The sequence below is a fragment of the Phalacrocorax carbo genome, chromosome 4 (assembly GCF_963921805.1).
Source record: "Phalacrocorax carbo chromosome 4, bPhaCar2.1, whole genome shotgun sequence".
In the NCBI taxonomy this organism is placed as follows: domain Eukaryota; kingdom Metazoa; phylum Chordata; class Aves; order Suliformes; family Phalacrocoracidae; genus Phalacrocorax; species Phalacrocorax carbo.
Window position 1 is genome coordinate 76,192,124 of NC_087516.1, and position 15,038 is coordinate 76,207,161.

Genomic DNA, 15,038 nt, shown 5'->3' on the forward strand with positions numbered 1-15,038 from the left:
GCGGGTACCTCCGGGCCTCAGCAGTGCCCGCTCCGCAGGCGCCCGGCTCCGCCGTGCCCGCCGTCCCCGGCGGAGGCAGCCGCGCTGCCGCCCCCTGCAGGGCCGCGCCGGGAGGGTCGCGGTCCCGCCGCCGCGGGCGCTGAGGAAACGCGGGCGGCCCGGCGGGCACCGGGACAAAGCCCCGCGGGCGGCGGGAAGGGGCGGTGGAGGGGCCGGACCGCGGTGGTGGTGGGGCCCCGCCGCCCGTCTCCCTCCGCCGAGGACTACTTCGCCCCCAGATGTCGGGCGGCATCTGCCCCCCCCCCAACGCCCCCGCCGCCGCCGCACGCGCTGGAGAGGAAAGGGGCGTGGCGTGGCGCCGGAGAGGGCGGGGAGGGGCGGGGCCAAGGGCGGAGGGGCGGGGCCGGGCGGAGGGGGGTCAAGGAGGCGCGGAGGAGAGTACCATAGGGGCTGAGGCGGCGGTGGAGCGGGGTGGCGGCGGCCCTGGCACGGTGGCGGGAGCCCCGGGGCTCGGAGGAAGAGGAGAGGCGCGTCTCGCCTCGGGGGGAGAGTCTGGAGGAGCGGCAGCCGCTGGGGCGGCGGCGGAGGTGAGCAGCGAGCAGCGGCGGGGAGGCCCCTCGCCTGGCGGTGACGGCGGCGGCGGGTCGTCCCTGGCGGGGCGGCGGTTGGGGCGGTTGGCGGCGGGGCGGCCGTTGCGCGGCGGGCGGGGCGGGCTGTACCTGAGGTGAGCGGGGGGCTGACACCGGTGCGCGGGGCTGTGCTTGTGCGTGTGTGTGTGTGTGCGGGAAGGGGGGGGGGGGGGTGTTGTGCCCGGGATCTTTGTGCGGAGCCGGGCGTGTGTGTGTGTGCGCTGGGGGAGGGGAGCGGGGGACAGGGCGTGTGTGCTCCGCGCCGGGGGTGTGAGGAGCAGATGAAGGGCGGGCGGGGACGGGGGGGGCTGCCCAGCTGCTCGCTTCACTTGCGGGGTTTCTCAAAAGGGAGACGATGGGGCTGCCAGGGCGCCGCCGAAGTGACTTTTGAGCCGTGTGTGTCTCTGTGCCTTTGCTGAAAGAAACCGGAGCGTGGGGTTAAAGCCCAGCCCGGGATAAAAGGGGTTTGTTTAGGGGGGGTTGTCGTGGGTGTCACGGTGGGGACGGGGCTCGGCCGAGGGGAACAGGGTGACCAGGGCAGCGGGGAGGCGTGGGGTGGCGGCGGTGGGGGTGTTAAACCGTGACCCCGGAGCCTGCCGGGCGCCCGGCTGCCGGCGGTCCTGAACAAAGAAGTGTGCAGAGAGCCCTCGGCAGCTCTCCCGTGTAAAATAAACTTAAAAAAAAAAAAAGAAAACAAACCCAAACCAAAAAAACCCGTAGCCGGTAGTAGAAAAATAGGGCGAAGAGAGAATTTGGTGGTGAAGCCGTGTTAGGAAGAACATTTCTAAGATGAATATATTCTATGTATGTGTACATATATATAGGTATATATGGGTATAGATGGGTATATTCGGTTCTCTTCAGGAGAAAAGGCAAGGCTTATTGCTCCTGTGGTTTTGAGGCCCCTGTCATGTCTGTTTATTGGGTTTTGTTATGGTTTTCTTTATATGTGCCCAATCGTACCTTGTAACAACCAATTTCTTTGAGAAAGCTTTTTAGATTAACTGTACAAGCAAAAATAAAGAATAACAGCCCTTGACTTTATTCTTTGTTGTCTGCGTTTGCAGTTGACTGAACTATGACTTGCACGTAGGGTTAAAAGTGCTGTCTTCTTTATTTCAGAGCTCTAGGGGAAGATGTTGTCTCTTCTGACATCTTGCGATTAAGATACCTGAGAACAGGTTCAGTAAGAATCCAAGTTCCTGAAGAAGACACTTACAAACGTATTGAAATAAGAAGCTGTAAACGTTTTTTTCTTTTTGTCTTCTATACTGCATAAGAAACCATAATCTGAAGCACTTCTCAGACACTCGCCCAGATGTATGAAGTCTGCAAAGCTCGCTGTCCAAACTGATCATTTCTTAGTAAGTGGTACTTATCCACATTTGTGGTATGTATATAGTACTCTGAAGAAAAATCACTTTCTCTACAAAATTCCCAGAAGGAACATTTTATTATGGACAGCTTTTTCTGGATGTATATCCAGAGAGATTAATGCCTAGAGTTGAAAGGCATTTAGTATACACTGAAAAGTTGGCTTTCCCTCAGTTTTTCCAGATGTATTGTCTCCCCTGTATACTGGGAACACGCACGACTGCATAAACTACAGATGCAGCCATGGAGCTGTATGAACTTTTGAGCCATATGAGAAGTATCGTTGAGCGTTGGTATCAGACACCGCTTCATGATGTCAGCTGAACTGTGATTGTGTTATGCTAATCATAATAAAGCATACAAATGGAGTGACAGCCTTCCTGAGAAGAGGCTGTTAAGTTTTACAAGAAAGGTTAATTGATTACCTTAACCTCTGTCAAGTTCTGTGCAGAAGACTTTTCTGTGCAAGATGAATGCGTATCTCCCTGCTCTGGGATGTTGAAGGTGTACCACTGCTTATGACAAACCCAAGAGAAGAAGCTTTATAAAATGGCTCAAACCAGCTTGCTGCAGGGGAAGCCGTTTTACTGTAGGGAGTGGGTTTTCCACAAGCTTCAGCACTGCCTCCAGGAGAAAGCTAACTGCAGCAGTAGTGCTGCCAACAAACCATCTCTTGTAGCGAATTCTGGGAATAATACCGGTGGTGTCTCTGGGAAAGGAGCTGCCTGGGGTATATTGTTGGTAGGAGGGCCCGGTAGTGGGAAGACAGCCCTCTGTACTGAGTTACTGTGGCCAAGCTCACCTGCAAACCTACAAAGAGGCTTACATCGTCAGGCTCTAGCCTTCCATTTCTGCAGGGCCCAAGACTCTGACACACTGTGTGTCGGAGGGTTTATTAGAGGTTTAGTTACACAAATCTGCCGCAGTGGACTGATCCAGGGATATGAGGACAAACTAAGAGATCCTGCTATTCAAAGTCTCTTGCAACCCGGGGAATGTGAGAGGAACCCTGCTGAAGCATTTAAAAGGTAAAAACAAATTAAAAAACACCCTACTGAAAACAAAACCCAAATAAAAAAGAAATGTTTAGGTCTTCCTTCCAAAGAGTCTACGATGCAGATGGTTTAAAACATGTTTGTTTCATGGCTTGTTGTCTCTGTCAGAGCTTGCAGACCTACCATGGAAAAATCTAAGTTTGTCCTTATAGCTGACGTAAATAAATATTTACTTTTTAAACAAAATTTATTATTAATAGTGAATTTATTTACATTTGTATCTTAATAACTTCAGTTGTAACCGGTGTTTTGGAAAGACTTTAAAGTAATTGACTTCAAAGTGGAAGATAGCTAGTCAGTGGCATTCATGTGCCATAAAGGTAGGGCAATTGTCCTTCGTAGATCTGAAACAGACCTTATAGGACCCTCGCAAAAGCTTCCAATATTGTGCTCTGTTGAAGAGGAAACTGGACTAATGGATCTCTGGGTCTGATCCAGCACGTTGGTTTTATGTTTGTCTAAAAATATGTGGTAGGAGAATGTCAATTAACTCCTTATGTTGCTTCTCACAATATGCAGAGATTATGTAAAATCCTTATTGCTACTTATAAGTACTCCAAAGTGTTGAGTGAATCAGAAATTTATCAAGGGTCTCGCCCTGCCCCTTATAAGGTTTCTCAGCTCTTTAAGCTGAACGGATATTTTTTTTTTTTTTCACTTAGCATTCCCTAACAAACCAAAATCTCTTTAGTGTGTCACTGAGAATTTTGTTTCTGTTAAGGACTCTAATGTGTATGTAAGAGTGTATATCCATAGATCACTTAGAACAATGTGCTGTCTTGAGCACAGGATTCATGAGCACGTGTCTGTTGGTCTTTATTCTTTTGGGTCGCAATGAAGGAAAAATCAAAAAGGATAAGGCTTGCCTCTAGCAACAGAGCTTAGCTTGATTGTGTTGCTGGTATAAAATTTTCCTGGAATATTAGTTAAACTAAGTTCTTTATTATTGGTGTAGTGACATAACCTTTTGTGGTACTTAAGGGTTTATTGGATGATGTTTGCAGTATAAAAAAATTTCCCTGTGTCTTTTTTTTTCTTTATTTTTTCCTGCCTACTAAGACTGGGTAAACAAGTACTGAGGTTGAACTGTAGTGCTTGCTGATATTGTCATGGTGGTGTAAAAGAGCCTTCCAGTTCTGATGGCTGTTACGTCCTTGCCCGCTGAATAAACAGGATGCAAGTCGACATTGTTCTCAGTGTAGCGTCTTAAAACAAATTGTCTAAACAAAGACTAAATCTGGATGGTTTTTTTTTGATTGTTGCTAAGTGAAGATGTAACTTCGAGCAACTATTAAGGTCCTAATTTCAGAAGTATTAAGCCCTCTCAATTTCTAATGACTAAAACCTGGGTGAAATTCAGTGTCTATAGATGGAATAGCAGACTGGCCATCTAGCTTTAGGCAGTCTTTTAAAATCATGGAAGTGGATTAGTCTGGTGAGTAAGAGCCTGTTTATGTTTAAAAGTCTATTACAAGGAAATCTTACTAATTTAGCACAGGCAAGTTCTCTCTAAGAACTGGATTCATTCCTCTGTTCTAAACGTGATTGCCTTACTCCAAAGAACAGGAGCTAGGTAAGTGTCTTTAGACAGAAATGCAATATAGAAATATAAAAGACACTTGTGAGTCAGGCTTAGCTTTTTAGTTAAGACTTTTAAGTTAAGACTGCTTTTTATGAACACGGGGTTTAATGATGGGCTGTTTGAGTATTTAAGTCAATGTACAGGTTTCTTGGTTTTGTCCTGGAAAAATAAAATATGACACAACATCTGGTACTAGTCTTTCCCTTATCAAATTTTGCAGCAGTGATTGTGAACTCTAATAATTACACTGAAAATACTAATGTTGTAGTACAACAGCTTCCATCAAGGAGATTATTTTTTTTTTTGTTGGCCCTTCATGTATTCCCTTGCTGCCCACCTTCCCTGATCTCCTGCTCTCAAAAGCCGCTGTGGTACTTGGTCTTTATTCTCATATTTCAGATTTAAGGGAGATGAGGTGTTAGAGACAAGGTGCTGTACTGGGAATATAAGTTTTCAGCACTGTGGCAGGGGACCAGGAGATGGCTGTTGACAGCAGTACCACGAGCTTGTTCTGCTGCCTGTATGATACACTCACTGTCCACAAACAAGAGGAACTTGGCAACCCCCTTCCCACCATCAAATACCTTGATCATTTGTTAATTAAACTTTTTTGATATATAAAGCATGCAAGAAATGTTTAACAAAAATACAAGTTAGTATTTTTCATGTTTTCTAAAACTTATCACTAAGCACTTTGGTATTCTGGTCTGGTGTGTTTATATATGCTTTCTGTTAAGTGAAAGTTGCTATAATATGAAATGAGTTCTAGGAAGACTTAAGTCAGCTGATCGCCTTTCACATTGTGTAAAGGCACTGAAACAGCATAGAGCTCTCATCTCAATGCTCCATTGATTCTACCCTATTTTAATTTTCTTTATTCAGTAGAAGAAGGGAAAGATCTTTCTTTAAAGACACCATCAAATTTTTGCTCTGCTCTGCATGGCTGCTCCAGGCCCAGCTATGTATTCATGGCCTAAAATGGAAAGACTTCTCTTCATAAGTGCTAAACAAGATTACACCAGTCTATTTTTGTGCTAATTGTCCTAGAAAAAATAAGAAAGAAAAACTCTCTGTTGCCTTGTAACATGCCAGTTTATAAACAACATAAAGTTCATTAGTTAAAATAGTGAATCTTTTTCTGAAGAATTTTTTTTTAAATAGGTTTTCAGCAACCCTGATGGTCAGAGCGATACATGTGCAAGTGATGACCCAGAGAGTTAAGACTTCCCTCTTCCTGTTTGAATGTCTTCTTTTAAAAATCTCACGTATTTATAATCTTAACATGTCCTAAAAAGTCTTTCAGGGGCAGATCTTGCAGATTTGAAGAGCTGGAAGGGCTGATCTATACAAATGTATTTAATGAGCATTTGTTGCTGCACTGACAGCTGGGAGAAAGAACTGCTACTTAGAGCACCGCTTCTGAGGCACTTTTCTTCTCACGCATGCAGTACTGGAGCAGAAGGCGGTCTTAAACATAAGGGAGAATGCTGAAGCCTCACATTCAAAGTTTATGTGAAAGTGAAGCAGAAAATGTAAAGGAAATGTCAGTGTGTGTTATAGACTCCAAAAGTAAAAAGCAATGATGGATTAAACTGAAAGAATGTAATTGAAAAGGTCTGTTAGGCTACTCTTTCGTATTTAAATAGAAAAGTCAAAATCAGAGTAACCCAAATTTTGCAATGCTATCTCCAGGGTTGTGAGTGGGGGTTGGTTTTGGTTCTGCCACAGCAAGTTTATACTTCCAGCAGTTGGTAGGAATACAGGCAGCTCCCGGTTATCCAAGGCCATGAGGACATAGAGGAACTATGATATAAACGATGAATAAGGCTGAAATTTGTGCAAACTGGGCTGTAAAAAGACATTTACCTGTATGATCCTGGTTTATGTTTTTCAGACAAAGGAGATGACATTAAGCACCTTCAGACAGGAGGGGAAGGCACATTAATTCCCATGTGTTGTGAGGATTAGTGGTGGAAGGCAGAGCTTCGTTAATTCACAGCCAGAAAGTGGACATTACTGGAAATGTAGACCTAGTTTACCCTGCAGAGTTGATTTCCTTTGCAGCCATTGCTCTGAGTTTGAAAGACATCCATGACCAGAGCTCCTGAATTGGTTTCAGAGGATTTAGAGATGGAACATTTCTGTTAAATAACAGAATCTTTTTAAGCTTGCACTAAACTTACCTTTAGTGTGTGGTGAATTTCCACAGCTCCCAGCGGGTTGGTGCAGATGAGGCTGCTTTGCTATCATTCAAAATTGAAGTTTCTTGCTGTGTTCTGCATGTCTTTTCAAGAAACTTCAAATCTTGTGAAATTTTTCACATGCTGATTTCTTACCTATTGAGTTTAGGTCAATAATGTTCAGTTGCTTTTTACTTGTGAAGTGTCCTAAAACTTTATTACTAAAGTATTTCTAATACAATTACTTTAATATAAAATGGTCTCATCAAAGAGATTTTTATTGGGGGAAAAAATGAAGCTGTGAATTCAGGTTTCCACTTATTTGCATTGCTGAAATTGCATTCTTGTGCAAGTAGCTGTCCCTGATCAGTAGGGACCCAAGAAAAGAACAATAGTTTTTTTTAAAAAAGCAGCTGAACAAATTTGTGTGAGAACTTCATAGAAGTTTTCTCAAGCTGCTGTTACGTCTTCTTTACCAAAAATTAATACAATAGAAACTATGCCCCAGAACGTAAGTGTCCTTTTTTCAAAAAGGAGAGCAGATTTATTTCTTTTTCTGTGCACACTGGTGCTAAATTGAGTGCCATGCTTCCTTTTGCAGGTTCCCAGACAATCACAGCTTTTCTTCTATTTCTGGCTCTGATCTCTGCTACTTGTACTTGAAAAGGGAAACCCCAGAGTTAACTAAGCTGGACAGACATCAAGAGGCATCCACACCAAAACATCAAAATAATGTCAATAAAGAATTGTTGGATGTTGCAGTTTCTCCACACCCTAGCGCTTTACGAAACTGTACTAAGTATCAGTGTTACAGTTCTTACATGTCTGTGTGCACAACAGGTTTGCATTGTAATGGAGCGCGACCAATAAGTGATATAAAAAGTAAAGCAGTTTTATAGTTCTCTAGAATATGCAAATATCTGTAAAAAGTGTGAGAGGACATGTAAGGTTTTATGCTGACTGCGAGTCTGAAGCAAGGTTTTATGTTGATTAAAATTGAAAGTCCTCTTGTATGAGTCATTTGTTTGGACAGCATTACAGTAAAACAAATCTTGTGCCAATAGCTGTTATCTATGTGAAGTTGCTCTTACCTGTTTGGAGGAGAACTCCAAGGGATCGAGCCTCTGGTGTTTTGTGTTTGGCAATATGACGGAAATCTCATAAACACCAGAATTCAAAGTAAATAAAAAATTGGTTTGTAACCAATGCTAACAAGCGTTTCCACCCCGGCCCTTCACCTGCATTGGCTTTCTGTGCTACTAACTTTTTTTTTCTTTTTATTTCCCTGTTTCCCTCAAGAGTGGTATGTGATCAGAAAGTTGCAAATTGCAGGTGACTGAGAGAGCTTTTATCGTTATCTAAATGATAAGGGGAAACAAGTTTTATTTCAAGTTGTGGACTGTTTGACAATGTAGAAAAACACAGGTTTGTTCAGCAAATGTTTTGTGACTGTTGTCCGGGGACTTTGAATCTGCAGCACTGAAATGCCATTTTTCTTGCCATTTATTTAGTATGGATGAAGGAACATGTCTAGAAATTGAGTTCTGTGTGATAACAGATGAAGTGTCAAGAAGTTGTTCTTTTTAGAACTCCTTGTACTGTCTTTGAAGCCGGTAATGTAATTAAAATTATCATGGATTGTGTAGGCTTTCTTGAACAATTAATTAGTGAGCTTTTCACTGCTTTAGAATAGCTTATTCTTAACTGCAGAAACTTAAGTGGTTTTTGGAGTAAATCTGCAAAGTTGAAGGCCAGGTCCTCTTCGGTTCTTTGATATTTTACCCTACAAACTTTCAGTTTGTAGTGAACTAACAAGTGTACGTGCTTCCGCTGCTGTTCGCAGCACCCAAGTTCTGTGACTGCTGTGAAAATAAGCAGCATTAATTTTGATCTGGAGTGGGTGAGTGGTAGCATGTGATATTCAGGCTACTTTTCTCTTGCTTTATATTTATTTTTTTAAATTTAGTAAAAGCCTGGTTTTACTGTGAGCTTAGGGGAGACTGAAATAAAAGATAGACTGAGAGGCAGCACATTGAAGACCCTTATAAATGCCTGAGCCTGGGCTACTGGAAACTTGAAAGCTGCTGGGATTTCTGTCAATTTAGTGTATAAGACATCAGTAATTCAGTATTAATCTTTTTATAGAAAAGAACACCTTGACTTTTCTCACCCAAGTCTCAAAGACTGTCTGGAAGTGATCTATGTCTTTTTCTCTGATCTTCTTTCTTCTGGAAAGGGCTGCTACACCACCTTTCCCTCTGCTTCTGCAGCTCCAGTACAATATTGGTAGCTGCAGCTTTGCAACGGTTACAAGGAGGGTGTGAACATACATCTTGTCAGACTCTCTAATTTTGTAGAGCTATAAATGGTAGAAACAAAGCCAAGGACTAACTGTATCCTGTTTCATGTGAAGAAAGATCTGGATGCATAATGAATTAATTTACAAGACCTTTAAATAAGAAAGTTGTTAAATTTCCAGTGTGTTTATTCATTTACCACATGTGAAGCTCAAAATGCAGGTGACTGATTTCAACCTTGAGAGAGGAGGTTGGAAGGGGACCTCAGAAAATCAAGTCCACCATCTCCTTCCCCAGGCAGAAGAAACCATGTCTGTTTCTGAGAGATGCTTGCTTCATCTGCTTTTACGCTGCACAATTCGTATCAGAAAAAAATTTTCTGTATGTCTAACCTGAGGTTTTTTTCTTGCTATAATCTGAGCTTGTTACTACTTACGGTGTTCTCCGGAGACATGGAGAGTAGATTCTTTCTTTCCTTTTTGGGACAGCCTTTTATATGTTTGAATACTGCTTTATTCTCTTTCATCTCATCTTTAAATTAAATAATTCCAACTTATTAGTCTTTTCTCAGAGGTCACACCTAAGACTGTGACGTTAAAAAATCCCTTAGCTTAATGAAGTTTTCTGTATCTAAAGGGATTTTTTCTTAGCAACATTTTAGATGTGTAAATATGCAACATTCTACTTCTGTACTTTCCCAGAATCTTGTCCATTCTTACATCTTTGCCTTATGCTTGACTAGAATCCTGAAGCTAGTTGGACCTTAGTTCAGAGGAGCTTGATCTGGTACAAGGTTGATTTCTGCTTTTAGTAGGAGCTGTAACCATTTTCAGTTAAAAGCAAGCTAATTTCAATTAAAAGCAAGTTGTTTTGCATTAGGTACCTTTTTGTAGACTTCCTGTGGCGCGTTGACTAGTTGTTCAAGCTCTCAGCACCTACAGCATGCCAAAGGGGCAGTGCAAGCAGTGCTCTAGCAAGGGAGGTTCTCGGTGATGCAGCCTTCTGCCTGTTTCTAGTCTCAGTTTGAGATTCTGCAGAAGTTGAGTGTTAGAATGACAAGCTCTCAATTCTGTGTGATTTAAGTCTAGATTTGTGAAAGGATTGAAGTATCTCTGATTTTTGGAAAACTTAAGACTGTCAAACGTAGTCATGCCGAAACATAAGGGACACATGCCTCTCTTTATCACTGACAGTTATCTGTGCTCAACCATAATGGAATAATTACAATTTGATTTTGATTTTTAGTATCTTACTTCTGGTGAAGGAGGTTTGTGTCAAAAATACGTGCTTCCAACATCAAGTGGCTGAGGTACCTTTTAATTTTAAAAACTTTACTCCTATTGATTTCATCAGAAAGACTGGGCAGTTTTACAGTCTTTAGCTTCCTAGTAGGTTGATCCCCATACTGGGGAGGCTTACGCTTAGTGATTGTGTAGTGAGAGACATAAAATATTAAAAATAGCAGACAGACTTCACAGCACAAAGCCTTTTATGACTCTTTATAGGAAACAGTTACATGTAAACTGATATCTGCAAGATCAAAACATCTTTTGAAATCTAATGAAGAAAAATGGTGAACAAGACAGTCTGTATGAAAGAAGTAAGGAACAGTACAAAACAAATGTATTGCACTGAACCTTAATGCTGTCTCCCGTGTGGTGGTGTACTTTGAAGAGGTGAACAACTCCAGTGTATTAATGCTAAATGTGTGGTAAAATCCTACTTGTCTTCAGCGTAGCTTACTAGTTACAACAGTTCAAGTAATTATGAATACGGTTTCTGTGCTGACTTTCACTTTTGTGTGGTAGGAGTCTGTTAATTTATAAGTATTTACATATTTGTCGTGTATATTAGAGATGTCTAGTAAATACTTTTACCTACACTGTAATTATTAAGTAACATGACTTATTTCATACTCAGAAATAATAGAGGCAGGATACTGACTGAAAACCATACCAATTCATGGGTGAGATGAAAAACTGTTTTTGTAAGGGCATGCACAAGAGGTTAAAAAGAATCTGCCAACTCAGCTTGTATTTCCAGCTCAGTGAAAGTGAAGTTGCAGAAGGTGAATTGGTATTTCATAAACTCACTCTTGTGAGAGCATCTTGACTCTGATGGAGCTTATCGTTCCTAGAATGTACGTGTAATGTGTAACTGATGCTTTAGACTTTTAACTGATGCTAGTTTTCATAGAAAACACTGTGCTCTGGTACTCTCTAGACTTAAAGCTGAGTGTTGCTTAAAGCTTCAGTACTTTGTGGTGTGTTTCTCTTTAGGCTTTTCGCTGAAATCTGTGGAGTTAACGGGTCACATAGCAACAGTTAGTGTTTCTGCAAGAGCAAGTTGTACGTTCTTCTTTCATTGTATGGAAGCACTGCATACAGACTGAACATAATACCATTTAAGGTTTTAACCTTTTCAGTTTAAATTACCATAAGAAAGTTTCCCTAAGGCATTTTAATAATGACAACTTACACAGACCTTTTTGTCTTCTACTTCTATAGGTATTAACGTTTTGCCTTTAATCTATGTGGCTCAGTCTTAAACCTTACAGGTTTTCCTATAAGCTGTTTAGTTAGATGGACCTTCATGCCAATTCTCACTTGTTCATTATTTCCCTTCCCTCCAGTTTTCTATGCACATGTTCATAGCTTGTGCAAGGGTTTAAGTTTCTTTTCTTTTCTTCCTTTTTAATGAAAAAAATGAAAAGGATTTGGCGGATTGTGAAGTAGAAAGGACTTAGTGTGTCTAATATACTGGGAAAAGATAGTATTGAAATATCGCCTCCAGAAAGTGTTAGTGAAGCAATGCATTGAAGAGGTTTCAGTTTCTTCCGCGTGATGATGTGTACAATACACTGGGAATGGTGAGAAATCTTCTGTCTTTGTCTAGGAGCAGGAATGTTTTGAATAGTTAATGCAGAAGCACTTAATGATTGAAGAATTGCTGCTCAAAAAGACATAATTAGGAAAAAAGGCAAGTGTGATAGAAAAAAAGTTAAGACAATAGTTACTTTGAAATAAGGGTTGAGTTGTAGATGGGTGTTCAAAGGTACGGCAGAGGAGGTGCTGCAACGAATGTAGGTGGGGAGGTTCCTGGTGAGCTTGATGATGGTCAAAATGTGATGGGATAGCATGAAAGAACAACTGAAAATGAGATAAAGAAAAGAAGGCAAATGGTGAAATTTACATAGCTGATAAAGTGAAAGGGGCAAAACGATCGCAACTGAAGTCCTCTCTATGTTGCATGCATGTTTGCAGGTACCTTCATACAAAACAAGGACTGAAAAGTCTTTGTTGCTGGGAGATCAAACTTTTTGGCTCAGTTTTGGATGCTGCTGTTTAAATTGACGGGAGTGGAGGAAGAATGGGAACAAAGAACGATAGGTGTGTGGACTTTTGGTCCGCAGCCCATCAATAATATCTTTTCCTGAATTTTTTTTTTTTTTGTTGTCACATACTAATAAGACTTGGTAATACTGGTGCATGTGAAGAGAAGGGGAGACGAGCATCTGGCTGCACAGATGCAAGCTTATGTGCTAAAGATCCGTGATATCTTAGTAGATCAAAGAGGTTAAGAGGGAGAGAGCATAGCAGCATCTTATTTAAGCTTATTCGAAGAATCACGGAGCTGTCCTGGAAGAAACAGGAAACTGCTCGGAAGCTCTAGTTGGCTAAGGAAAATACCAGCAGTTTAGAGATGACAGTAACAGGCAGATAGGAATAAACCTCATGAGAAAAAACTCTTAAGAATGGGTTTATGCATGATTTCCATCTTAAAACAGTTAATTAGCAAGTCTAGGTTTAACTACATTAGCTCTCCTGCAGTCATGGTGAGTGGGATATAATCACTAAGCTGTCCAGCCTTTTTCTATGCTTTTATGAAGTAGAGTTCAACAGGACATTGGAAGAAAGCTCTGTTTATAGGTCTGCCATAAGAGAAATTGTGTCCTATATGGTTGTAAATTGCCATGAATTAGCAAAAGAATATCAGCTCTACCAGATGGAAACTTAAGTAGTCAACAACACAATGAGTTTAAGAAAGAAGAGTATTACAAACTCTCCTGTTCCGTTGCCTCGCTGTTGCACCGGTAAGTGCACGGTGTAAGTGATGGCAGTGGTGCCGACACGCATTAGTTTTGACTAGTCTAGAAACAGGTAAACTTTTGAAACTTCTACTGCATTCCATTGACAGATGTAGGTGCATCAGTTTGGTTTCATCTGGTTTATTTTGTATTGGAGTGTGTTGCTACTTCCTTTGCTTCAGCTTCATTCCACTTACTTTCACTTAAAAAATGAAGAAAAAAGGTTATTTTATTTCCCCGGAAGATTTGTAGCAGGTACTGCGCATTTTCTTTAAGTTTGATTTTTACGATTTCAGGTATACTTTTTCTCCATAGTACCTCCTTCTATTTTAAGAGTTGCCATCCACAGCAAACATTTTGTGTATAAATTGCTGGGGGGGGGGGAGGGGAGAAGAGGAGGATGGGTGGATGTAATTTGTGTCACTTGTTCTATTATAGTTAAGGCTAAAAATAGATCCTACTAAATATAAAGCTGTAGAATTGGGTCCAAAGCTAAATGCATCACTGCTGTAAGATAATAGAATCAGGTGCTAACCTAACAATGGTTTTCAAAGTAAATTACAGAGAAGATACAGAAAGGATCAATAGGAGATTTACAGGCAGCTTAACAATCTGTATCTGTTCGGGGCCAGGGGAGGGGAAGAAACCCCCACAAACCACAGGATAACTAATGTGGACCCAGAGCGATGTGCGAGGAACATATGCTGTGGATTCTACTTTGGGGAGTATGGGAGAATAATTTTGAATTAGACCCACGAAAGCTGCTCCATCTGTTGCCTCTTCAACTAAGACAGTGCAATTAAAGGTTAGGGTAGTCCCTTTTACTTGAGAAAATAAAATGTTAAAAAGTATGTGGTAACGCAAGCATGGGAGGAAAGCTGTCTTAAGTGCTTGACTAGTAAGGTAGAATCTTAACAGCTTTTCATCTGGCATTTGTGCAGAGGATTTTCTGAAAATGAGGCTGGACAGTATATCCTGCAATCAGTTCAACAGTTGAAGTGTGGGGTGCTTTATGATGATGTGCAAGAAATGAGAACGGCAGGTACAGAGCAACTTGATTAGGGAATGATCAAGATTTCAAAACGTATATTGTTTATCCTGGTTCTTCCAGGCAGGCAATTCAAGAACCCCCTGTTCTGAAGAAACAGTTTACTGCTGAAATAGCCTCTGCAGCACCTCTCTGTGCTTCCCAGTCAGTAGTGTATTTTTTTCCTCTCGGAATAAAATGCATAGGAAAACTTAAGTTGGGGATTGTCAGACTGAACTGCAGTAATGAGTGACTTTTTGTATCATGTGCATTATGCTATTGTCTTCTGTTACATGGTCAAAGAATAATAGAACATAGGGCTGGCTGGACAGTAAACTAGAATAGAGCCTGACAAAGCCACACAGCTGAATGTATTCAGTTTTCTACCGGTCTCCTCTGGGGGTTTTTATTTCTTTTTTTTTGTGGCTAGCATTTCTCACATGTCAGCAAATACAGTCCTATACAAGGAAAGCAGTATTTGTTTCTTTGGTTGTGTTTATGCTCTGCATAAATTGGGCCAGAAGAAATGGATTTTTGTCTATCTCCAAAACAGGGAACAATACCAACAACTTCAAATGCCTGTAAAGCTACAAGAATTTTGATTCAGTTGCATACTACTGTGTTCAGATAACACTGCTCAAAGAAGAAAATATATTTTTGTTTAACAAAAAAAAAATACTATTTTTTTATATGGCTAAGGAACCAGGTAGTTACTAAGGAAAGCTGAAAAGACTATATATCTTATTTTGCTGTACCTTTGGTTTCATAAATGATTTAAAACTAACTTTGTAATTTTAATACATTCTG

The 15,038-nt window shown here is 41.3% G+C and overlaps 1 protein-coding gene across 1 annotated transcript in view; it reads left to right on the forward strand.

Moving 5' to 3' along the window:
• The first annotated feature begins 418 nt into the window (after window positions 1-418).
• Window positions 419-15,038, forward strand: part of ANKRD50 (ankyrin repeat domain containing 50) — a 43,536-nt gene continuing 28,916 nt past the window's right edge. Inside the window, exons 1-2 of the mRNA XM_064450494.1 lie at window positions 419-587; window positions 1,752-3,031. Of these exons, the coding sequence (XP_064306564.1) occupies window positions 2,553-3,031 (479 nt within the window). The 5' untranslated portion in view covers window positions 419-587; window positions 1,752-2,552. The remainder of the gene's footprint in view (window positions 588-1,751; window positions 3,032-15,038) is intronic.